The 27,590-nt window shown below is 40.6% G+C and overlaps 1 protein-coding gene across 3 annotated transcripts in view; it reads left to right on the top strand.

Moving 5' to 3' along the window:
- The window catches only part of LOC127637737 (astrotactin-2-like), a 749,824-nt gene that overhangs the window by 640,810 nt on the left and 81,424 nt on the right, over window positions 1-27,590 (top strand). For 2 of the 3 annotated variants that reach the window (XM_052118989.1, XM_052118979.1), the window contains one exon: window positions 2,954-3,102. In XM_052118989.1, coding sequence (XP_051974949.1) covers window positions 2,954-3,102 — 149 coding nt within the window. Of the gene's footprint in view, window positions 1-2,953; window positions 3,103-21,913; window positions 21,946-27,590 lie in introns of those variants that run through there. The other variant, XM_052118998.1, reaches the window with a different exon arrangement.

Here is a 27,590-nt window from a genome sequence, read left to right as displayed (position 1 = left end):
ACATGAAATGAATTGTTAACAATGCTGTGACATTTTGTGTGTGTGAGAGCGTTTTTGTTTTTTGTATAAACGTCTTCAACAAAACAACACAAAATTAATCTATTCAATGTCTTGATTTTCTCACAACATTGTCTCTATTCCAAAACGTTGGAACTGCGGTCTACTGTCTACATACTGTAGGCAGCTACTGTATCTTCTAAGGCAGCATTCTAATTGGAGCCAGAACGGAACCAGATCAGAATGTTTTTGGTAGAAATGAAAGAAGCCTTTCACACAGGACAGGTTCTTGTGTTCAAAAACAGCTGTGCAACAGAATACAGGGGTCTCGAGACACATTTTTCAAATTTTACAAACTACTTTTAATTTAGACAGTGTCCTAAAAGCACAGCCTTTATGGTGCTAGACTCTGAAAACAAATTTCGATTGAGCAGAATCTCCAACGCTAGAAACCTTGCTGATATTGCCTTTGATTGAAACCTTTTGATTTTTTATATTTATTTCATTTTCAATATTTTTATTTACAAATAAATGTTGATTGCTAGAACAAACTATAACCAGTAAAACTACATTTATTGATTACAAAAAGACTTGCCTACTGTGGCTTTTATTTTTTGTGTTTTAAGATCTTGAATGACAAACTTACCACAGGGGTTATTACCATAGGACAAATATATGAGGTAAATAAATAATAGAGTTGAAGTTCAAGTAGATTATTTTGACAATGATAACAATATATTGGCCAACAATTAAGACAGGCTCACAGTGTACTATTCTGGCTATGGTTTTTCCATCTAAGACGAATTTTGAGATTGAAAAAAAATGTCTCTCATCATTCTCTCAGGACAATTTTACACACTTGTTTTGATAGCTCAGTGTGACATGTTCACAGATGACCGATTACTTACCTTTGCAATAAATATTAGTCTCTAACAAAGTTAAGGCAGTGTCAAAAAATATGCATTTCAGTCATGCTGCGTGACTGATGAGACAAAGCCCGATCAAAGCTATCAATTGGTATGATTGGGATGAAAACCTTTGCTTATTTTTGTAGTGTGCAGTCAGTGTTACACATCATCATAAAGGGCATCATCGTACATCATGCACCCAGCTTTAAATATAGTGCAGATTCAATGCAAGAACACGTTCTGTCTGAATAGCCGCTAATTCTTCAGACAGATTGACAAAATAAATCGCAAAATGGACTGCTGTGGACCATAGATCAGTATTACGATTATATCCAAAGAAATGGAAATAAACAAATAATAGATTGACTTCTAAAGCAAAATGTTGTATGAGTGAATTTTTTACTTTTCAGTAATGTCACAATAATGTAATGCATTTTAATCATCTAAATTATAATATTTATTATACATATTATAGTAATTTTTTAATTTATATTATAATACTTATAATCAGGGAATAGAATGGATAAAAACTGAATATTTTGTAGAAACTGTAAGAAACAGTATTTTTTCATTCCAGTTTGAGTATTCCACTGTATCCTTTCCAAATGAAAACTGGTTAGAACTAAATAAGAAATGGTTAATAACATGCTTTTTAAAATACTAGTACTCTGTGCTAAGGGTGGGTGTTATACCTGTTGCAGTGTTTCCATTTTGTAGCCTCACCCAAAATAAGTGAATGTAAGCTACTTTTTTCCCTTCTCTGGGAATTCTTTGCATAAAAATCATAAGCATATTATACAGTAGCATGTATAGAATGACATATTTTCAATAAATATATTTTTAATATTAATATATATCCTTAAAAATATTTCAAATATACATCTGGCCATCTAAAATCAATTAATAGCCAAAATCAATCTCTCATGTACTGAATGCATGCATATACTTTGGCACGTTTGAACTAAACGTCATATATATACTAAATTATTTAATTATTTATTTTCGTTATTTGTTTAATTCTTTATTAATGTATCACATCTAACAATAATTCAGTGAAGACTTGGAAACAACTGAGAAATGTACTTTTTACCTCTATATTATTCCTTTCACCTGGATTAATTTTACCTGTATATGTAGTAATGTTATATATTTGCCAAAAAGTTCTTCAGAACGTCCATTAAGGCAAAGAAATGTGTGATGCAGCAGTTTCCTTCAGAATCAAAGCACATGATAATCATGTTCAACTAAAGAGAGTGAAGCATCTTTTTTGGGCAACAGTAAGGGGTGTAGTTTCCGAAAATGTACTGTGATAAACCATTTGGAATTTGGCTTTATTAAAAAAATCATCAGAACTAAATGAACTGGTAATGAACCAGTTTGCAGCATTTAAAAATAATGTTTTCACTATGTTACAATTAAAAGGGCCTTTGTTCCCATTTGTGGTTATATTCTGCAAAAAATACATACACACACACACACACACACACACACACACACACACACACACACACACACACACAAAACAAGTTTGTTTTCCATTTTCACTTTTGTCCCTTGAACTGTTTTTGTCTCTGCTTATAAAATATAAAAAATAATACATTTTGAATACATTTTATTTAAGGTCTTTCTCAGGTAATATTAAAATGCAATTAATTTTGTCATTTCAATAAGAAATGTGCAGCCCTAAAAAACATACCCTACAAAAATATTGGGTAACACAGTCTGTTTTAATTAGACTAAACTATTTTTATTAAATGTTTTAGGTTGTGAATCACTTGTAACTATACGTAAAAACCAAATTTCTCTTGCGTTGTCCGCTTGTCTTAAATGGGATTTTTTCACTGGCCTCATTTGGAATTTGGCCAGAAGAAAGTATCTGAAAAGGCATTATTATGCTGCCTACCTTTCAGAACACCCCCTTATTATGCCTTCAAATCCTGCCTATGTAGGCAGCACACTAAGTTTTGGAACAGAGCCTTTCTGTCAAACCCCATTAACATACAGTACATGACACAGTGGAATAATTGGTGTTTTTTTTATCTTCACAGTTTGAGACTAGCTCCCCACCTGGAACCGTCCAGCACATTAGTGGCACTGGACTGGACTGACGTGGAACCCCTGATTGGCTACAAGGTTTCAGATTACATCATTCAGCATAAGCGTGTGGAGGACCCTTCAGAAGCAGAAATCTACACAGGTAAGCACAATTTACAGGTTTATACAGAATGTTGCACACCAGGGCAACTTTTTAAATATACATTTTAATAACATCCGTGCCAAAAACAACTTTATATGATATTGAAGATACCAAATTAGGGGAACTACATCTCTGTGTACTGAAGTGGTTAATGCATTTCATTTCCTAGCATCATTTAGGACTGTTAGATGGTGTGTGGTTTTTTCTACACATCCTTCTACACTGCACATAGACTGAGATATTTTTCATTTTAACTGCTTTGTCTTTGGTCTAATGGACCATCTCCAATCTTGGAGATGGGTCCAATAATTTAGATGGGAATGTACTATTCTTACATCTGTGATCATGTTGGAAATCTAATTTCCCAGTGCTGGGAAATTGCAGTTTAATCAGAGCTCTACAGTGACGTTGTCCTCGTAGCCTGCAGTCAGAGTCTGAAATACATAACTGATAGTCTTGTTGATCTCGTCAAATCTCGTAAAGCCCTTATGGCACTGCAATTTCAGGGTTACAGGACCAGAGGCAGATACGGATGAGGAGAAAGGAGACAGCTTACCAACAGCTTCTGTAATTGGCAGTCATAGCTAGTGAGTCATAGCTAGTGAGTCAGACCTCGAGTGATAGAAATCTAATAACATGATAGACGAAATGTAGAAGTTGAACAGACCAGATTTAGTCATCCAATCCACCAAACCTATCCATCTAGCGAGGTGCTGATTAGTGAAACCTGCATATTAAGACACCTCCTGGTATGGACGTGCTGATACAATGGGAGCAGATGGAGTCATCTTTTATTGTTTTGGACAATCCCCAATCAATGATATCCAGCTTGACATTGAGGAAAGCAAGGGGCTGTACCACAAGGCTAGTTGAACAAACTCAGGGTAACAGGACTGGTTTCAGCAAAGCCAATAAAAGCTGACAAAACCAGACACATCCAACCCAGTGCTCAATATAGACTTTCTCTGTCAGATCAGAAGTTGATACTGAGCTCATGATTAGTTAACAAGAAGTGGGGTCCACTGGTGTGCACCAGAAAACTGCAACAAAACTCTCTGGTGCACTCTGATGAAAATCTGGCTGAAAAAAAAAGCAGAAAAATCTTTTGGATCCCTGATTATATCCTTATATCCCTGACAAGACAATATTGACCATATTCAAAAGGTGAAAGGCAACACAATGTTATACAAATTTTCAGGGTCATATATCTCATTTCGGAAGTATATTTCCATATTGCCATTTGGTCTACTGTCGTAAAACAAATGTGCCGGGAACTCTCTACTCACATTAATGAGCGCAGTGAGCAAGAAAGGGGAAATACAAATCTGGATCAGTGCTAAAGAAAAAAACTATATTCAGGGATATTGCCTCTGCGCTTGCACCACGCCACTCACTTCCAGCGTAGGTCTCTCATTGTCATGCTTTTTCTTTAGAGCACTGGTCACCAATTATCGTACTGCGGTCTGGATCCAGACCCCAGATTGGTTCCATCAGTACAGCAAAGTGCTAATTGCTGACCATCTCTACACTGGGTTAAATGGGTTTTGTGTTTAGACATGGCAAACCAACCTGCCTATAGAACTAGAACCATGTTTTGTCAAATGAGTATTTATTCAATTAATAGTTTGTAAATTTATGTAAACACAATTCTACACACATTTGCATCCCACCCATGTCATTGTACCTTATTGTTTCTCAAAAATTCTCAAAGATGAAAGTGCAATTCAGCTGGACATGTTCAAGTTATTTGAAGTGATTCATAGCTTACTCACCAGTGATTCATCCTGACATGGTTAATTTGTTTTTCTTCCAATCAAAAAGAGAACAGGTCAAATAGATGACAGTTGTTTCTAGACTCAGGCCAGAGAGCTCATGGGGCTCTTTGATACTGTATTGTACAAAAGTCTGGTTATTAGATGATAAATTCATCTGATATCAGCCAGCACTTCTACAGTGACGTACCCACTTGCGGCACAGCAGTCAGGGTCAACTTCATACAGGGACACTAATCGACAGAACAGTCTGTTATCTTCTCCTATCTCATATCCATACATCCTCATGTTTCCTTGACTTGATACTACCTAACTCCAACTAAAGTGTTTTGCACCACACATCAATAACATTATAATCATAAGAGGATTTCCTGAGATATGTTTAAGACATCATGGTGGGCTCTGTTTGGATTAAAAGGGATGGGTAATATAACATTTTTACAGGCTTGTTATGTGTTTTTTTAATATTGAGGATGTTATTAATAAAATATGATGATCTCAGCTTTCCAACAACATCTAGTTTGAGCTTCTAGTCCATTCAAAGGCTGAGAAATTCCATGAAACATTAGGGAACATCCATGCAACGCTAAATAGACTGGATGTATATGATGTGAGCGCTCAGCTCACAAACATATAAAGTATTATTTATGAATTATTGGAATATATATATATATATATATATATATATATATATATATATATATATATATATATATATAAATAATAAATAAATAGCACAGAAGTAACCTGCTCACCCCTACAATAAAACATTGAATTAAACAATTGTAAGTTCCTATTGTGTTATTCATTTTTTTTTTTGTCCAAGAATGCTGGACATGCTTTTAAATAACTGAACACATATTACGATATCTCTGAAATTTCACAATCAACCACTGTGTTCACCTAAGGCTATTGACTCACTGCCACAAATATGTTTTGCATTTACTAATTAAACGAAATAAAATGTTTTGCTATGTGCTGACAAATGCCAGTAAGCCACAATGTTCTTGTTTTGCCATCTATAAACAACTTTATTGCATGCTGTTTGCTTCACAGTTTTGTACACATAAAATCAGATTCTCTGCAATAATGTGCAACAATGTGTCACCATTCGTTACCATTAGGTTAACATCCTGAGCCTGGCTGGCACATGCAGTATTCACACAGCAGGGCAAGAAGTGTTTTGCACTGCAAGCCAATTATCATGGGTTGCAGTTAGCTCAGGAAAGACCAGACTCTCTTTGCCTATTTTTTTTATTATGATTTTTTACACTTTTTCTTTGAATTGCAAGAATGCTTGGACGGTAAACATGGACTGTTATCTTTAAATTTAAGCCAGATTGATTTAGAATGTAGAGTATTATATTTGCACACTTAATATTTGGGCACCAAAGTTGTCCAATTGTCTTGATCGATCTTGTTCGTTTACCCAATGCAGGATAACTGTCAGTTTGTATTGTTTAATTTTTTGCTCATGGCTTCTTTTGTTTTTGTGCATAGAGTCAACTATGCAAGTGAAACTAGCCTTCACAAGTTTTCTGTAAATAGATTTACATTCACTCTTAATTTCAGTTTGTTTGTTTTTTTCTTTTCTTTAAAGGGCCACGAAACTCTCCTAGTTGTGCCCCAATTTTCCAGACCTCAGACTGAATAAAGACTCTCGAAATGGTCGGGAAAATAAGTAAATATGTGGGCGGGTATTGTGAGCGGGAAGACGTGTAAAGGGGAAGGTGGTCAAGAGCTATTTCCAAACACACACACAACAGACAGAGATGACTTAGCTCATATTGTGAGTGGAGATGAAAACAAAAGAGTTTGGGGCTGTATATTAATCATGTGACAAAATTATTTAGAGTGAAGATGATAGAAACGTTTGCGAATATGTAAAAAGATTTGAATGTTTTGTACAAACTGAGAACAGCACTCATGACCATCAAAGCCAGCTCTGCTTTGAGACTATATATTCATTCATAAATATTTATTACAAGGAGTGTTTTGGGTTTGATACAAGTTAAACTCCATTGACAGTATTTGTGGCATAATGTTGATTACCACAGATAATTATTTGGACACATACTTTTTAAGAAACGAAAAAAGAAAAAAAAGACTTATACAATGAAAGTACACAAAACTTTAAATAAACACAGTTTTTAAAAGTATAGCCACAACACTTTAGCATAATGTGTTAACATGACTCATGTGATAAACTTGTCTGTGTAAAGTTATCCTGTATTGCAACTCCATTGTCATGTAAGCCATGTTGCTGTAAATCATGGAAACTTGATTGTGACAGGGCGGAGGGCAGGGCCGGGTTGTGATTCTACACACTCGGTCCCTTATCAGGTTAATCAAGCCTCCAAGAGGGATAAAGGCTGACTGCGGATGGTGGTGCGATAGAGAGAGAGATTTTCTGTTTACGGGCAGCCATCCGTCATGTGCGTATTTGTATCTTTTGTTTAAGTTTTTCATTAAAACATTATTTATATTGTCAAGCCGGTTCTCGCCTCCTCCTTTCCATTGAACCCCTTTACACTGGTGTCAAAATCCAGGAAGGAGGAGGGATACTCCTTAGTAGAGTTCTCGCCGCTACCATCCACCCCAGTGGAGCAGCCACGGTCATCTTCCAGGGGATGGAGGAGCCCGGCCACCTGGAAGTGGAGGAACGGCTGCGAGGGGAGAAGGGGCTCCTAGCCGACTACCTGGAGCGGTCAGGGCCACTGCCAGGGGTGGAGGAGACCCCTACCAGCTGCTGAAATGTGGCGGGGTCTGAGACCGCCGACCGCGAGTGGGGAGGGGCTCACTCAGGTGGGGGAGACCCCTTCTTTTCCCGAGAATGAGGCAGGGTATATTGTCCGCCAGGGGCTGGAGGACTGCCTCCAATCCGCCCGGAGAGGCACAGCTGTCATCCACTAGAGGGTGGAGGTCCCACACTGTTTATGCTGTCTCATAAACAGTGTGTTTGGAGCACGAGTAGCACAACTGCAGCCAAGAAGTGCTCGTGCTTGTGCGGTGATGGACAGCGTTTTGTGGAGTAATTTCAATCGGATCACAGTGTTTAGTGTAAAATGAATTCCCCATGTGCTGTTGAAGTCTCGCGCCTGACCAGAAGAGCTGTTATATCCATGAGTTTGAATTCCCTGCTGTTGCTGTAATGTGAGCTCATGCATGAAGCAACACTGTGATTGGATGGAAGCGTTCCTTCTCATTAATAATGTGGAGAAACTCTGAATCTAATGACGTACACGTGTACTCTTCAAGTAGTCATAAGTTGGAGTTTGCACATATACATAATTTTTGTGACATTGGTTCAGTTTCATTTTGAAACAACCAGAAGAACAAAATGGCTCAATAAAATGAAAACATTTAAATATCCACTTTCCCCTTAGCATTAAACATAACGAGTGCTATCTTTGTTTTAGGTGATATGCAACCTGTACATATCTGTTCACATCTCAAAAAATTTGTTTTGGGGTTTCATGACCCCATGTCTTTTCTCTTACTTAATTTCCTAAGTTTCTGTAAACATGTGTCACTGAAAAGATGAGGTATTCAAATAATCACGTAAGGGTTTCAGAAATATCCTGCACATCTCTTTTATGTTTTCTCTTTTCTGTATTTGTGCATTATTATTTTTTCCTCATGGTGCTAAATAAACTAAACTACACTAAATGACAAATCAATTAAATTATATCATAATACAGTATGCAATGTGTGTGAAATAATATATGCCAGATAGCATTAAACATTACCCCAGTTGTCAAAGGATAGGTGTTTTTATTTGAATCTTTCTCCGTGCTAGATGGAAGGATGTTTTGAAACTCTAGATGGCATCCGTTTGCTAAAACATACCTCCCTTGCCTTCGGCACCATACGGGATTGCTGTAGCACCGTAGAAACCAAGCCTCTTGGATATTGCTATCTATTAGCTCTGACCTTGTCAATTTTAAAGTCAATATCTTAATGCCAAGCCATAGTTTCTTTTCAAAATCACATTTTGGAAATGGAACCAACATAAACAGAGGTAAGTGAATGTGACAGCTGCCCATTCCGTTTCCAACAATATGATTTTGCTTGGAAATCTGTCTTAATCTGAGTCACTAGAGGAGTATAGACACACACGCAGAGACCTGTGCTGCCTTTGGCACTCGCATTCTCCCCTCTCAGCTAATTTAACTTCAGATTGTCCCATATAGATTAGGCCCAGTCACTTTAAAAGTTTCCCAAATCATTCATACATGGCCGGCATTTATGAAACATGCATAATGTATACTGACATATGATGTAATGCACTCGTTTTTTATTTGCATTGCTTTGCAAAAATTTTATTGCACAGATATTGCTGTTTCATAGCTTAGGAAACTTTTTGGAGGTCTCAGTTTTTTCAGTTAAATTATCAACCTCTTCAAAGTCTTAAATGCTCTCATCCATTAAAAATTTAAGTGTATTGGGTCCGATACCAGGCTCATATACTGGTACTCGTAAAAATACTCCGATACCAAAAACCAATAACTGTACGAATGTAATTACGTAAACATTCAGCCCACAAATTAAAATAATGTTATGTTCTATTGAGACTATTTAACCTCGAAAGCTGCGAATTAATGAGATGAATATATAGTTTGCATGTAATTCAAATGTGAGCGTTTGTGAATGTGTGGAGACTTGAGCATTGCATGCTCTGTTTGTAGCAGATGAAAGTGAACAGAGTGCAAATTCACATTGTGAAATACAAAGAACGACAGTGAGAGCAATTATCTCCAAATAGAGAAAACTTGGCACAGGAGTGAACCTTCCCAGAAGTGGCCAACCTTCCAAAATTCCTCCAAGAGCACTGCGACGACTCATCCAGGAAGTCACATAAAAGCCAAGGACAACATCCAAGTTACAGGCATCTCTCTCATCAATAAAGGTCACTGTTCATGACTCAACTATCAGAAAGACACTGGCCAAAAATGACATCAATGGATGAGTGGCGAGGCAAAAACCACTGGTAACCCGAAGAACATTAAAGCTCATCTGAATTCTCAAACATTTTGAGAGAATGTTCTGTGGACTGATGAGTTGAAAGTGGAAATTTTGGAAGACAAGTCCCGTTATATCTGGCATAACTCTGAATTCCTCAAAAAGTACATCATACCTACGGTCAAGCATGGTGGTGGTAGTGTGATGGTGTGGGGATGCTTTGCTGCTTCAGGGCCAGGGCGACTTGCAATAATGGAGGGAAACATGAATTCTGATCTCAACCAGAAAATGTCTGGGCATCAGTCTGTGAGTTCAGTCTTATGCACAACTGGATTATGCAACAAGACAATGATCCAAAGCATAGCTGTATGCTGAATGGCTCAAAAGAAGCAAAATTCTAATTTTGAAGTGGCCTAGTCAAAGTTCTGACTTGAACCGGATTGAGATGCTGTGGCAGGAGCATAAATGGGCAGTTCATGCTCGAAAACACTCCAATGTGGCTGAACTAAAGCAGTTCTGCAAATACGAGTGTGCCAAAATTCCAACACAGCGTTGTGAAAGACTGATCTCCAGTTATCGGAAGTATTTAGTTGCAGTTGTTGCTGCTAAAGGTGGTGCAACTAGCTATTAAGTTTAAGGGGGCAGTTTGTTTTTCACATGGGTTATATAGGTGCTAGATAACTGAATAAGTATATATATATATATATATATATTTGAAAACTGCATTTTGTGTTTACTGAGTTTGCCTTTGTTTTATGTTATATCTCCTTGGAGATCTAAAACTATTTTGTATGAAGAATACACAAACAGAGTTTAAATCAGGATGGGAGCAAATACTTTATTACAGCACTGTATGTTGCACTGTATGCGGGAACACGCAAGATGGCTGATGATCAAATTTGTTATTTGATGGCTTATCCTGATGCTTCTTGTTAATTGTTTGACAACATCTACAGTTAATAAGACTTTTTTGATTAAATTAAATTCAGGTAAAATTATTTACTGTGGCTTTAGTCATCTGCTTTTGATCTGAATTACACCGTCATCTGAACTTCTATATATACTGTATATACACTCACCTAAAGGATTATTAGGAACACCTGTTCAATTTCTCATTAATGCAATTATCTAATCAACCAATCACATGGCAGTTGTTTCAATGCATTTAGGGGTGTGCTCCTGGTCAAGACAATCTCCTGAACTCCAAACTGAATGTCAGAATGGGAAAGAAAGGTGATTTAAGCAATTTTGAGCGTGGCATGGTTGTTGGTGCCAGACGGGCCGGTCTGAGTATTTCACAATCTGCTCAGTTACTGGGATTTTCACGCACAACCATTTCTAGGGTTTACAAAGAATGGTGTGAAAAGGGAAATACATCCAGTATGTGGCAGTCCTGTGGGCGAAAATGCCTTGTTGATGCTAGAGGTCAGAGGAGAATGGGCCGACTGATTCAAGCTGATAGAAGAGCAACTTTGCCTGAAATAACCACTCGTTACAACCGAGGTATGCAGCAAAGCATTTGTGAAGCCACAACACGCACAATCTTGAGGCGGATGGGCTACAACAGCAGAAGACCCCACCGGGTACCACTCATCTCTACTACAAATAGGAAAAAGAGGCTACAATTTGCAAGAGCTCACCAAAACTGGGCAGTTGAAGACTGGAAAAATGTTGCCTGGTCTGATGAGTCTCGATTTCTGTTGAGACATTCAGATGGTAGAGTCAGAATTTGGCATAAACAGAATGAGAACATGGATCCATCATGCCTTGTTACCACTGTGCAGGCTGGTGGTGGTGGTGTAATGGTGTGGGGGATGTTTTCTTGGCACACTTAGTGCCAGTTGGGCATCGTTTAAATGCCACGGCCTACCTGAGCATTGTTTCTGACCATGTCCATCCCTTTATGGCCACCATATACCCATCCTCTGATGGCTACTTCCAGCAGGATAATGCACTATGTCACAAAGCTCGAATCATTTCAAATTGGTTTCTTGAACATGACAATGAATTCACTGTACTAAAATGGCCCCCACAGTCACCAGATCTCAACCCAATAGAGCATCTTTGGGATGTGGTGGAACGGTAGCTTCGTGCCCTGGATGTGCGTCCCACAAATCTCCATCAACTGCAAGATGCTATCCTATCAATATGGGCCAAGATTTCTAAAGAATGCTTTCAGCACCTTGTTGAATCAATGCCACGTAGAATTAAGGCAGTTCTGAATGCGAAAGGGGGTCAAACACAGTATTAGTATGGTGTTCCTTATAATCCTTTAGGTGAGTGTATATATATATACATTTTTTTCACATTTTCAAAGGGTTCCCTATTCAATAGCGACACCTACACTGGACCATGTTACGTGATCTGCTGATGCTGGTGCAGCCAGCTTTAGCGTGCCAAAGGAGCATGGGCATCATACTGCACGTAACCTTTCCCAACGCCCCACTAAGACATCATATTGTTTTTATTTGGTTCCTGGCATCCGATCAAGGTTTTCCATTGAGGGGTGGGAACAAGCATGGGAGCAGTGTTAGATGCGGCTGGGGCCATCTATCTATAACACGCATTGAGGAAGGCGTTCTTTTCCAGTCCTATTCTTTCAGGGGTAAAAGACCCCACGGAGACCACATCCTTCCCAGGCTGGGGAGGTAAATATGTGGCAAATACATCACATGGGCCTGTTACGCTACACATGGAAATGATGCGGTGGTAGGTCCAGCCTAATGGGGGAGGAGCTCTACAAACACTGCGACCGGGGACTGCCCAAGGAAGACACGGGTCCGTCTGACAGGGGGTAACTGAAGTGTCCAGCTGTGTGCCAGTGCATCTGTCCTGAGGGGACTTGCCTCCGACCTGAGGGAGTACCAGAGTGGGCAATGGGAGTTCTCTTGGGAAGTAAACAGGTCTACCTGTGCTTCGCCATAATGGTCCCAGATCAGCTGAACCATCTGGGGGTGGAGCTACCATTGCAGTGCTGTCTGAACGGATAAAGACTTTCTTGCCTTGGACCAACGGGAGAAACATCTGCAGGGCAAGAAATACAGCCAGCAACTCTAGGCAGTTTAAGTGCCAATGTAGCCACAGGCCCATCCAGGAGCCGGCGGCTGCATGCCCATTGCACATGGCGCCCCAACCCTGTTTGGGTCCATCTGTTGGGACAACGATGCGTCTGGACACCTGCTGCAGGGGGACTCCTCACAATACATGCCGCAGCACCATGCCCATCTCGCGACTCGAGTCTGAAGCCAGTGCTGAAGTGGTCTAATATGCATAAACCCTAACGGCACAACCACGGCTGAAGATGCCATATGCCCCAGGAGCCTCTGGAACTGTTTTAGAGGGACCGCAGTGCCTATTTTGAATGACGACTGCGTGCGCTCGTTTGAGAGGCGTGCAAATATTGAGACTGAGTCTAACTCCATGCCGAGAAAAGAAATGCTCTGAACCGGGGAGAGCTTGCTCTTTTCCCAGTTGACCTGAAGCCCTAGATGGCTGAGGTCCCTGTGAGTGCATTGTGCTCTCGAGAGTGAGCTAGGATTAGCCAGTCATCGCAGTAGTTGAGTATGCGGATGCCCACTTCCCTTAGCGAGGCAAGGGTGGCCTCTGCGACCTTCCTGAAGATGCGAGGGGACAGGGACGCTCAGCCCTCGAATGTGAACCATAGAAAGTGATGATGTTGGGAAAAATTGAGACGTGAAAGAACCCATCCTTCAGGTCTACTGCTGTGAACCAATCTTGATGCCTGACGCATGTTAGAATGTGTTTTTGCATGAGCATCTTGAACGGGAGATTGTGCTGGTTGAGAACCCGCAGGTCCAAGATTGGTCTCAACCCACCTCCTTTTTTGGATACAATGAAGTAAGGGCTGTAGAAATCCTTCACCATCTCGGCTGGAGGGACAGGGTCTATCGCATCCTTTTGCAAATGGTTAGAGATTTCCATGTGCAGGGTGCTGGCTTTTTTGCCGTGCACCGAAGTAGGGCATATTCCGCTGAAACAGGACAGACGCCTGGAGAATTTAATTTCATAGCCGAGTCAGATGGTCCTAGCCAGCCAGCGTGACGGGTTTGGAGAGTGTAAGCCATGCATCCAAGGTAGAGCCCGAAGCCATTTGTTTTGAGAATAATGGCTGGCTGATGAAGTTATTGGCTGGCTAGCCGGCTCAGCCAAAACCTAAATGGCTGCTGCAGCCGCCAAACTTTTCATAGCTGCAAATGGCTGAAGCTGCCACTTCATGTCTACATGTCTATGTTATACTGATTCACTAGATCTCAATATTTCCAAGCAATGCATGGCTTACACTATATTTCTACAAAATGCAGTACTGTGATGAAAGGGTGACGGCAGAGATCGCGGAGAAGTATGTTGATTAAGAACGCAAACTTTTGTTGAATTTATGAGAAATCTACAGATGCAAACAGACGAAGTGTAGTAAAATAAAGACCTAAATGTGTATTTCAGACTTTTTTTCACCACAAGTCTGAAAGAAGACATGTTATTGAAGACAAATATCCAAAAATCTCAAAATTGACCAGTAAAAAAAAACGATGTTTTTGCCTGCCGTGTCTCGCCTTAATATAAACACACACTGTTATCAGTATTATTTTGGACAAAGTTTTGCACATTTCACTTCAATGTACACTGAAGCATGCGTCATGAATTAGCAATGTGGAAACGGTGGTTTGTTACTGCAGTAATATCACGTTCAGTGCTATAAATCTCTCCGTTCCAGAATATTTGGTTCATAACATCAATCTTTGATTCAGGTGTTTGTGCAACCGTGCCCTGAAGATTTAACAAAAGTCTGGGTAGGCCTAAGTTAAAAAAAAAAAGTAAATAGGAATTAGGAAAGTATGTGAGAAGTGAGATCAAAATTACCTTGCTTGCTTGCTTCTTTCCGCCATTTCACCTCAGTGCGAGAAAAAAATGCATCGCTTCTTCTGTACGGAAAACGAGCAATTTTAATTCGTCGTCAATTCACTGTGAGTCTGTGTATCGTAGCAACGAGCACAAGACTGTGCTGTTATGAATCCAGTGGGAAAAGAGATCTTGTGTATTGTTTATATATTTCGTGTGTGTATGTCTCTATGTGATAGAATTATTATTTGATCAGATGGCGGCTCAATTTGGCTTACGAAATTATTGGCTGGTGGCGGCTGAAATTCTAAATGGCGCAAATGGCGGCGCCTGGCGGCGGCTTCGGGGTCTAGTCCAAGGTCTGCGCAAGGGGCACTAAGGGGACGATCATTTTTGACATACCCGGTGGGGCTTCGTAGCAGTGGGGATCAGGTAGTGTTGTGTTAGGAGGCAAAGTTGCTTCCTGAGGCATGTGTGCTGAGAAAAAAAGCACTTACCTTGCTTCATGTACCTGGCAGGCGGCAGGTTAGTGACTGAGGAGGAGGTCCTAGTGAGGCATCCTCTGGACTCGTCAGAACCAGCCGGCTGTCCGGGGTTGTGAACGTTGTACAGTCGTGGATGTGGAGGTGAAGTTTCTCTCCAGCGGCAACATCGTCATCCTGCTCCATGGCACCAACAGAGACATCAGACTGGCCGTGAGGTGAGCCGGTCTCATGACAAGCCCGGACGGAAGCAATCAACCGTGCTGGGGGTGGGTGGTTCGTGGGGATTTACCCAGCGAAACCGCGCCCGCTGAACTCCCCAAATCGCCTCAGCGCCAGCCGGGTCGTTCTCAATCCCGGGGGAAGAAGGAGCAATGCGGGAGGTGGCTGGAGTGGCGTTCCCTTTAAGGAAGAAAAGCCGCGACCGCAATGATACCATGGTCAAGTTCTCGCAATGAGTATATGAGCTATCCACAAACGCTGCATCAGGGTGATCACAACCCAGACACACGAGGCAGCATCTATGGCTGTCAGAAGGAGGAGAGATATCTGCCGCATCCAGGAACAACGCAAAGGCTAAAGGGCATCTTTAGAAAGATGTGTCTTTAAAAAGACGTTCGACGCCACTGCGTTAACTCTTAGACGAGTTGTTACTCATTTAGAAAGCTGAAAAAAAAAGTGCCCAGGGGTGTGGACTGCACTGGCATGCAGAGGAGGGAGAAAGCCGCTGGCAATGCGCCATAGATCCAACATCAAAGCTCTATAGAGGTGAGTGGAGCAGTAGTGAGTTTTTCAGCTCGCTGATCATACAACCGCTCGGCTCCGAAGAATCTGACTGAACAGATACATGACCCCTCCTTTTATACCCATATGTCTGGGGAAGGGACATGCAAATTCTGTTCGCCAATTTTTTATTGGCCTTTTTCATATTCAGAGGTATCTCAGGATCCCGAAAGAAGCCTCTTGTGTCACTACAATCGACACAATGTTGAGTGAGTAACAGAAGGGGAACTACTGACTCTAGATATACAGTATATCACTATAGTCCCCGGGGGCCCAAGTGTGGGATAAAATTCCCCCTCGCCATCCACACATTTTCCTTAAGAGGTGCCTTTAGCCTGTTGTACACTAGTAATGTATTTCAATGCTTTTTATTTTTCTATTTTTTATTCATGTCTACCAAATTTCACATCTGTGGTCAAATGATTTAAAACAGCTGCTTTACAACTTTCTGAAAGCATTTATACATGACAGATGATAAGCGCATGCAGCATTTGCAAAAACATGCATGATGTATACTGACATATGACGTAATGCACTATTCTTATATAGGCATTACATTGCAATGCATCCGGGCTTCACAGTCGCAAGACCACACGTGTCATTCTGAGTTTCTTAATTTGGGCGAGCTATCTTTCCTGCTCTACTGACAGCCTTGAAGAAGAAGTGTGTGTCTTCCAAATTCGCTAATTAACAACAAAAAGGGTGTCAGAGTGTGAGTATCACCCACTGTTCCTCACCACGGACACATAGTGGAGTCTGGAAGATGTAAGGCAAGGGAATAGAGAGAGAGTGAGTGTGTGTAAGAGTTGTGAATGGTAAATCTAGGGCATGAAGTGTGAGAGAGAGAGACTGGGAACCAGCCGCCACATGCCAGTGATGTCATCTCACAGCTCTGCTGTCAGACGGCACACGGTAGGACATTTGATCTTTTATTTTCCATCTCCATTTCATCCTCTCATCACAGCAGGTGGCTTATCGGGAATTCATCAGACGCCTCTTCCTCCCCCCGTCCCGTCTTCCTCGTTGAGGGTCAGGCATTCGCTCTGTCACAGAGGGCTATCCTTTTGTTTACATAACAATTATGCCATTGCCTTTGAGCGGAGCATGATCCCCGAAATGCTGATGCTTGTCGATAAGCCCGTTCTGAAGTGAGATTCAATTAAAAAGAGATAAAAGGGTGTCCTTGAGGATGAGCGCAGATAACAAATTGGGGAGCCTTGGCTGACTCGCTTTGTTTGCTTAATTAAGGATGACCTCATCGCTAAAAATAGCTCCCGCTTTCCCTGGCGTCACGAACGGGGCCATCAGCAGATTGGAGTACAGGCATGGAAGCCAAGTCTGGCTCCTTTATTCACCACACATACACACTCGCACATACACACTTTTCCAGCATGCGGTAATCCAAGGCTAAACTCGTATCAGTGCATTTTTTTATGCAAGTACAAAGACATTCGTACAGATACCTAACACATCATGCAATTAACTTTTGAGCGCTTGGGCAAGAATAATGATTTAAAACACACATACAGTACACATACAAATATAAGCTGCAGACACACCCACGGATCCAGTCATCTCAGTGCACAAAATTATGTGGAAATGCAGTTTTTGTTAGCAATTTTGTCTGTTAGGTTGAACCGAGCAGAGGCAGAATCCTGTGCTCTGGGCTGACGTTACCTTTGGTCTGCTTCAATTGGATGTCAAATGAAGTCACAGCATTTTGCACTTTAGTGTGGCATAGGAGATAGGTTCCAAAAAGTGCAAGGATTCTAAAGAGGAAAGCCAGTCCAGAGCAGTTTTATGCAAGATGGATTTTTTTTACTTCTGTAATGTAGATATGGAATGCCCCAGAGATTAGCTCAAAGTTTGCAAGCTGGACCTCATAATCTGGAGTTCATGCTATTGTCTCACTGAACTTTCTAATGGAAATTAACCCCTTAAACTTTACTACTTTTCATTTTGGCAGCAGTTTGCAATTTTTTCACTCACATTTAAATGCTTACGTTACACACATACAAGTTGACTAATTGCAAAATATGTTTAATATGTGCTTGCAAACTTATGATGGACATATGCATTATTATTTTATCCTTGTCTTTGAAATCCTGTAATTCAAGCTCTTTTTTGCACTGTAACAAAACATTTTGTTCATTACGTCTGATCAGATTGTCAGAACATTTGATGTCTTTTATTTTTTTATATATTTTGCTTGTTTTTTTGTCTTGATTTTTATGTTTGTCATGTTTGGTTTTGGTTTGGTTGAGAGTCTACTCTCTTTTTATATGATCTGGGAAGATCAAGGGAACAATCACATTAATTTTTTAGGATTTTATCTCATACCTCATTGGAGAGGGTTTATGAAATTAAATGAAATTTAATCGATGCTTCAGCATCAAGCACACTTGCTCAAATCACTTGATTGGGGCCATTATATGGACTGTGTCTCCAATAATAAATTGAATAGACACAGTGATGTCAGATTAGCAAATTCCATTTTAAAATGCAGAGCTGGGATCTCTCTCTCTCTCTCTCTCTCTCTCTCTCTCTCTCTCTCTCTCTCTCTCTCTCTCTCTCTCTCTCTGTCTCTCTCTCTCTGTATATCACAGTCTTTCTGACTTAAAAAGGGCATAATGTACTTTTTGACTTTTTGTCAGACACCCAATTAACAGGGCAGCTGTGGGGCGAGACTCAGACTCCTGCAGTGAACTTTCTTTTATTGCCTTCATTTATTCGTTATTTCATTGTAACTTAAACATTTTAAATGTAATTTACTGGTCAGTTCTTGCAGTCTATGCAAACAGCGATATTGTTAGAGATATACAGACCATGTTACTTAAGCAAAATAAAGAAAATAAACATGTTACTTAGCCTATATATAATACATTATAAATATATTCAAGTGTATTCAAGTGCCTTATACTACACAGTGTAAATCATTATATATTTTCTAAACAATTATAACTACAGCTATACTTCTATGCTTGCAGCTTCTTTAATTCTTAAAACTCTGGCAGCCAGTGAAGAGAGACAAGAGCGGTGTGACATGTGCTCTCTTTGGTTCATTATAGACTAGACATGCTGCTGCTCACCGGGGTGTCGTTGGGCTGGAAGGACAAGTAGAGCTGTGTCATTGGTTTAGCAGTGGTATGAGAAACTATATGCCTGAATGATGGGTCCCAGTGATGTTGTGTACATAGGGAAGAGAAGTGGCCCAAGCACTGAGCCATAAGGTACCCCAGTAAGTAGCTGATGTGATTTGGACAGCTCACCTGCACAGTTCCTGTGATGCCCAGAGTAGAGACGGTGGATAGTAAGATTCTGATGGTTGACTGTATCAAAGTTTGCAGAAAGGTCCAGCAGAATCAGGACAGATGATCTGGATCCAGCTTTTGCCTGTCTCAGCGGCTCAGTGACAGAGAGCAGGGCAGTCTCATGGAGTGTCCACTTTTGTCCAACTGATTGTCATCCAGCAGTTTGTTCTGTGAGAGATAGGCAGAGGTTTGATTGAAAACTGCCCTTTCAAGTGTTCACCATGAATGGGATGAGAGAGACTGGTCTGTTGTGTTCTACTTGTGTGGGGTTAAGTGCAGGTTTTTTCAGCAGCTGGGTTACTCGAGCCTACCTAAATGTAGTGGGGAAAATGCCTGTAAGTAGAGATGTGTTAATTATGTGTGTGAGTGCAGGTAGGATTGATGGAGAGAGGGCCATGAGAAGGTGGGAAGGAATGGGGACATGGGTACAGGTGGTGAGGTGGTTGGAGTGGAGGAGTTTAGAGACCTCAGTGTCAGTCAGAGGAGAGAACATAGAGACAGAAGAGTTGCATACAGGAGGTGGGTGTTTGACGGGGTGTGGCGCGAGAATGTATTGATGATGGCTGTAAACTTATTAGTAAAAAATGTCGTGAAGACATTTGCAGTGAGTAATGTGTCAGGTGGTGGAGGGGTAGAACAGAGAAGTGTGTTGAATATTCTAAGCTGCGAGTGTCTGTGGTGCTGTTGATCTAGTTCTGGTAATAGGATGTTTTTGCAAATTTAATGTTATCTGAAACATTTGCAAGCAGAGACTGATACTTTTTACTGATTTCTGTCAGAGAGCCAGGGGCTGGGTGGTGTCATACGCGCTGGCCTAGAGGAGAGAGGACAGATGCTGTCTAGAAAGATAGCTTAGTGTGTTTGTGTGGGAAGAGAGGTAGAGACAGCAGTGGAAAGGCATGAAGGTGAAAGAGAACAAAGGTCACGTCGACAGAAATCCAAAGGCGGAGTCTGTTTTAATGTAGATGGGAGAGTCATGTTGAATTGAACAAAGTAGTGATCAAAGACATGTAAAGGAGTAACAAGAATATTTGAGTTGGTACAGTTACAAGTAAAAATGAGGTCCAGCTGGTGGCCTGATCTGTGAGTTGCTGTAGTGCTTAGTCTTTCCAAGTCAAACAAGGCCACAAGAGCATGAAGTCATTTATATCATTAACAGCATTTTATGAATTTAATACATGCTTTAAGGACATGTATAACAGTTCAAACAACATCACTCCTATTTTAACATATAACACATATTACACTTATTCACTAAACTGGAAAACACTCTGGGCTATAAATCATTAAATAAGATATGATTAGTACTAAATTTACAAACCCAGTCCACACATATGTGCACAAAACTTGGACTCCACACATACAATTCATATGCATCCTTCAAATATGATCCATAACAAACATTACATTTTAACATACCACTCTTCTGAACACATATTAATGCAATTATTAAGCATTTTGTGTCAAACGTTATATTTACACAAATATTTCTCAAATGATAAACAAAACCTGGATCTCTCTTGCACCATGTATGTTCTCATTTCTCTAACCAGCACACATGCGCAACTTGAGGAGTGCCAGAAAGAAGGTGATGCAAAACTCTGGTTCTTAAAGGGGCCATGTCCAATTTATGACTAGAGTTAAATTACATAACATTTCATACAAAGTCATAAATCTTGCTGATAAAAACCGCACCAAAATCTAACAAATGGAGTACAAAACCGACTTTTGTAGTTGAATGTCGGAAGTTTATTGACTGCATTGTATTGATTATTAATTGATAATATATTTTCAATAAACTTTGTTATAATTAAAAGAGAAGTGTTTTGGTTTGTTTTGCATACACTTGTGTCAAAGGCTGGCAGGGGATGCCAGTGCTCGAATTCAACCCTTCGTTATTCCCTTTTTAATCTTGATGATCTACGGTCATTAATTTTCCTAAGAGAACAATCTCAATCTCAATGTTTAATTAATTTTAATAATCATAATTCATATTCTAATGAATTTGATGATTGTTGATTTAAAGGATTAAAAGGCTAACATTGATTCTAATCAATGTACTATTGATTTTAATAATTTATAATTATCTATGATAATTATTAATTATTGCTAATAACCAAACGCGCTCCTAAACTTTGAGCCCTACACTGGTACAGGCTTTTTCATCTCTTGCAGACTAGTATATGTGACCTCTTCTTACACAACAAAATCAGGATCAGCGTTCACAACTTCAACCTGCTCAGAAACAGATTCTCCCCTCGATTGTGGTGTTTTGGGAGAACGGGTTTCAGTCACCTCTGCAAGTCTTCTCTGGACTCTCATTATAGGACCACTCTCAAGGGGCTCAATTGAATGTGTGGTACCCTGCACATCTTTGACTCTCTAAACAGTAGGATCCCATGAATCCTGTATTTTGTTCCTACCCTAAGGTCTGTGACACAAGTATACCTGCTGACCCACATCAAACACAGGGCAATAGACCTTGCCATTCAAAGGGGCAAGTCTCTCAGTAGCCTTGTGTTTGGTGTATTCCCTGGCTTTTTCATGAGCTTCTTTCAGTCTTCTTGGTGAAGATTAAGCAGGACCTGATCATGCCACCAAAAGTCTTGGTGAATCACTAATCAGTCATGTTTTCTGTCCACAGTTTGCCTTTGACCTAGCAATACATCTACTGGAAGATGCAGTTTGACACCAAACACCAAGTAATGTGGTGAGTATCAAGTGGTTGCATTTGGTGTTACATTATAAGCATAAACCAACTCAGGATGGTATTCCTGCCAATGCTATTTCTTTTCAGGGGGAAGTGTACGTAATAGATCATGGAGCATTCTGTTAAAGCACTCGCACAGGGCATTGCCCTGAGGTCGTTAGGGTGTGGTGTGACTTTTCTTTCTACATTTTACACAGCTCAGCAATTACCTCGCTGTCAAAATGTATGCCCTGATCTGAATGCAATTGTTCAGGCACACCATATTTCATGAACCACTCTTTCAGAAGGAACTTGACAGTTGTATCAGCCTTCTGATCCTTGGTTGTAAATGCCTGTGTGAACTTTGTCAATCACAATTAACATTCTAATGGCCATCAGAGGCAGGTTCAAGCACAGTAAACCGACTGTCACTACTTTTAAGGGGCCTTGAAGCCAGAAATGGCTTCATGGGAGGATGTATCCTTGATGTATAATTTCTGCAGAGCTACGTTCCCACCAGAAGCCTGTGGTCGCCAAGGAATATCACCTTGTTGTACCAACACAAAGATGCACCTTTACCACTTTTTGGTCCACTACTCCACATCATTATACATGCCAACCCAGAAGCATTATTTCCACAACAGGTTTAGAGTGCTCTCAATGCCCTGATGTCCCATACTGATCTCATCGATTTCAGCTGAAATTTTCTGAAATCTCACCTCACAATTCTCATTGGATTTCACACTCTCGACACGAGACAGAGTTCCAAGTCTGGTTTTGGCCTGTAACCACATGTCTTCTGAGGAGTGATTCACAACCTGTACAGGAAACAACAGTTTCTCTGAAGACACAAATGAGGGATCATCAATCAGACCACCAGGTAAGCGTGTGTTCACTGGTTCTAATAGGAAGTCCCATGAACCATCGTTTAACATACTCTTTGCTCCCTTGACCATTACCATTGTAATTGATGAAGCAGGTATGTGTACCACGTCTTTTTCAGTTACTCAGACTATGTTTCTCTTTAGTTTCTCTAGACTGCTGGCATTCTGCATCTACTGAAATGCCTTCCTCCAATCAGACTGCAACTCTCCACCTAGGGTAGCATAAAACTCTGCATAAACTAGTTGTTTACATCTGTTAATGATGTTCATGCCAATGAGGGCTGGTACAGCAGAAGACATTTGTGAGTCTCTGACTAATAGATAATCACACTCTGGTAGGGTAATACCCATAGTTTTAACCTCCAACTCAAGATAACCAAGGTAAGGTATGTCTAAAACCTCTTCAGACAGGTATTTTTGAAGAAACTCTCAGAAATAGTACTGACTTGGTTTCCTGTATCAAGTAAACAAGAGGCCATTTCTCCAATAATCTTTAGAATAGTGACAGGACATTTTCCCACAGCATGCTGGAGTAGTCGGTCACAACAAGTATCAATATTGGCTGAGCCTATGGACTTCCCTCACACTGCCTGGCTCACAGCAAGTGGGAGTGCAAGTTTCCCTGCTGCTCTAATGATTTAGCTTTCTCTGTGACATTTTTTTTTACACACCTCTTTGCTATGTGTCCTACAATGTTACACTGGAAACATATTGGCTGGCCATCATCTGTAAACATTGGCTTTACTATGAGCCATAGGTTCTGACTTGGAGCACTGCAAAGTAAGTTTCTCGATAGCTCGTGCTAACTCTCCTATAGCTTTTCCTTGTTCTGCTACAAGTTTTAAAACTTCTTTAAGAGTAGCAAGGATTTTCTCAGGTATACCAACAGCAGCGCACTGAGCTTCTGCTGTCTCCGACACAACACTTCTGTTGCTGATTAATTTTGTGACACAATATTTAGGATCTTCTATAGACCACATAAAGGCTTCATCTTGCACTTCAATAAGTGTTGATTGTGGCTTGCCTCTCATAAGCTTACGTTGCTCCCTTCTAAGGCCTGCATCCCTAATCCCCTCAATGAATCAATCTCGGATTGCTAAATTCACATTTGATATTGCATATGATAATTGTTTCAGGATAGAAATCAGAATTTGAGATAAAGCATGAGAGTAAGCACAAACATCCTGGCCTTCCATTTCTTTATTGCTATAGAATGTTTGTAATAACTGATACACACTGCACTTTTCTCAAAAAGCTTCTCTTAGGTACACAAAGAGTTCACATGGTCGCTTTGGTTCATTTCCTATGACCTAATCTGACCTCTTCCAATGCTGCACCCTTTAAGAGGGACAGTATGAGGTCTAACTGGTCCTCTATGGCCTGATTTCTAGCATGTAGTACCCTGTCTACTTTGTCAATGAACTCATCAATATGTCTCCCATCTTATCTGACATCACCACTAACTGGTTGGATGTTATGCTCTCTTGGCACATATACATACTGTAAGACCTGGCTGGCTCGCTATTCAAATTGCCGACATCATGTGTACTACTACCTGCACCATGTTCCTCATCAGTGTTTTTTAATACTGTACTATCATCATTAGATTGTGACATTTTTTAAAGTTCAAATTATCTCAGTTCAACACAAAAAGTGCTAATCAGTCCTTAACGTTGATATGTTGCTGAATGTATGTATAATTTTCTTGCTTGTAAAAAGTCACTGGATAGGCGTCTCATTAAACAGTAACCCTGTTGAAGTAGCAGAAATCAGGTGCTCTCTCTTCCAGCAGTCTCGTCACCTTACAAATTTCACCTCTGGCTGATGCCTTTTCACTGGACCACAGCACCAATAAAAACAGCCTCCACTCTGTGCTCCACAGGCACCTATCTTATCTAAGGTTAGAGCAGTCAGCAAGCAGCAGCAATGGTGCTGGACCACATGGGAGGGGACATCTGATAGAGTGTTAGAATGGGCTGACCTGTGGAAAGTACCCCATGCCAGGCAAAGTTTTCTAATAAGATCCACCTACGATACCCGACCAAGCCCTGGGAATTTGTCTATATGATATGGCAAAGAGTAGAGTTTCCCCTTCTTGAGGCCCCAAGAGCAAATTTGAAGCAAATATTGGCTGGGTGCAAGACTGCCCTGGCACAAGGAAGTACAAGGAAGAGCATCAATACAGCACCTATTTAGAGACATTGGCATCGTAGGAGCAACTTTAAATAAGTCTTTGAAGGAACTGGCAGAGGAACCTGAGAAAGGGAGTTTCTGGCTATGGTCAAGAAGGAAGTACAAAAAGTGGGGGTTTCAGAAGTATGAAACTGAAGAATAGGGAACCTAGGTGATATGTGGTGAGGGCTTGTGCTGAGGTAGTATACCATAAGGAACCGGTGAAACTGAGTTACCGAAAGTTACGGTGCCAGTGCCAGTTGGTACATATCTCTGTGCCAGTTGGCCAACATGCTGGCGCATATGGTCGTGACAAGATATTATGACATATAGAAACCTGGTAGCAAGTAATTTGTGAAGGAAATATGTCTGGATGGGAAGACAAGTATGAGAGGCATTGGAGGGGATCCGGTGTCCAGCTGAGGAGGGTGGAAGGGAGATGTCCCTGACCGCTGCCCCACCACCAGGATATGTTCTGGGATTAATGGTCCGAAACATTGATGATAGGTGGCTCCTGACTGATGACCCCACAGCTGGGCTAAAGGCACTGGTGGAGGAGCTGCAGGCAATAATGCATGGCTACCTGAGCCTCAGTTTAGTCCTCTACCATATTTCAGAAAGTACAAAAAATTTACATGTTGGCTCCCAACAGTCAGATAACTCACTCCTGTCACCAAAAGTGTAGCCGATGGTTAGTAAATAATCACCACAGGATAAAAAATTATCTTCTAGGGTTTTTATTCTGATGGCTGTTAAACACACACACACACACACATACACACACACACACACACACACACACACACACACACACACACACACACACAAAAATAAAAAAACAGCGGTCGATGGGGCCATATATAAAAATAAAGGAAATTAAATACAACAATGAATTACAAAAAATCAATACAGTAATGAAATACACATTGTTTTAATCCGGTAATGAAATACTGTAGTGGCTAATATCCACATGAAAATACAAAAAGGGCATTAGCATAACAATATGCTTCAGCATACATCACCTTAATGCATGCTTATATCATTCATTATGCATTTTATGCATTTAACACTTGCTTTAAGGACATGTACAGGTGCTGGTTATATAATTAGAATATCATCAAAAAGTTGATTTATTTCAGTAATTCCATTCAAAAAGTGAAACTTGGATAATGTATACATTCATTCCACACAGACTGATATATTTCAAATGTTCATTCCTTTTAATTTTGATGATTATAACTGACAACTAATGAAAAACCCCAAAATCAGTATCTCAGAAAATTAGAATATTGTGAAAAGGTTCAACATTGAAGACACCGGGTGCCACACTTTAATCAGCTAATTAACTCAAAACACCTGCAAATGCCTTTAAATGGTCTCTCAGTCTAGTTCTGTAGGCTACACAATCATGGGGAAGACTGCTGACTTGACAGCTGTCCAAAAGATGACCATTGACACCTTGCACAAGGAGGGCAAGACACAAAAGTTCATTGCTAAAGAGGCTGGCTGTTCACAGAGCTCTGTGTCCAAGAACATTAATAGAGAGGCGAAGGGAAGGAAAAGATGTGGTAGAAAAAAGTGTACAAGCAATAGGGATAACCGCACCCTGGAGAGGATTGTGAAACAAAACCCATTGAAAAATGTGGAGGAGACTCACAAAGAGTGGACTGCAGCTGGAGTCAGTGCTTCAAGAACCACCACGCACAGACGTATGCAAGACATGGGTTTCAGCTGTCGCATTCCTTGTGTCAAGCCACTCTTGAACAAGACACAGTGTCAGAAGCGTCTCGCCTGGTCTAAAGACAAAAAGGACTGGACTGCTGCTGAGTGGTCCAAAGTTATGTTCTCTGATGAAAGTAAATTTTGCATTTCCTTTGGAAATCAAGGTCCCAGAGTCTGGATGAAGAGAGGAGAGGCACAGAATCCACATTGCTTGACGTCCAGTGTAAAGTTTCCACAGTCAGTGATGGTTTGGGGTGCCATGTCATCTGCTGGTGTTGGTCCACTGTGTTTTCTGAGGTCCAAGGTCAACGCAGCCGTCTACCAGGAAGTTTTAGAGCACTTCATGCTTCCTGCTGCTGACCAACTTTATGGAGATGCAGATTTCATTTTCCAACAGGACTTGGCATCTGCACACAGTGCCAAAGCTACCAGTACCTGGTTTAAGGACCATGGTATCCCTGTTCTTAATTGGCCAGCAAACTCGCCTGACCTTAACCCTATAGAAAATCTATGGGATATTGTGAAGAGGAAGATGCGATACGCGAGACCCAACAATGCAGAAGAGCTGAAGGCCACTATCAGAGCAACCTGGGCTCTCATAACACCCGAGCAGTGTCACAGACTGATCGACTCCATGCCACGGCGCATTGCTGCAGTAATTCAGGCAAAAGGAGCCCCAACTAAGTATTGAGTGCTGTACATACTCATACTTTTCATGTTCATACTTTTCAGTTGGCCAACATTTCTAAAAATCCTTTTTTTGTATTCGTAATATTCTAATTTTCGGAGATACTGAATTTGGGATTTTCATTAGTTGTCAGTTTTAATCATCACAATTAAATGAAATAAACATT

Source organism: Xyrauchen texanus, chromosome 4, assembly GCF_025860055.1.
Source record: "Xyrauchen texanus isolate HMW12.3.18 chromosome 4, RBS_HiC_50CHRs, whole genome shotgun sequence".
In the NCBI taxonomy this organism is placed as follows: Eukaryota; Metazoa; Chordata; class Actinopteri; order Cypriniformes; family Catostomidae; genus Xyrauchen; species Xyrauchen texanus.
Note: the sequence above shows the minus strand (reverse complement) of the source record. Positions and strands in the feature narration are given on the sequence as shown.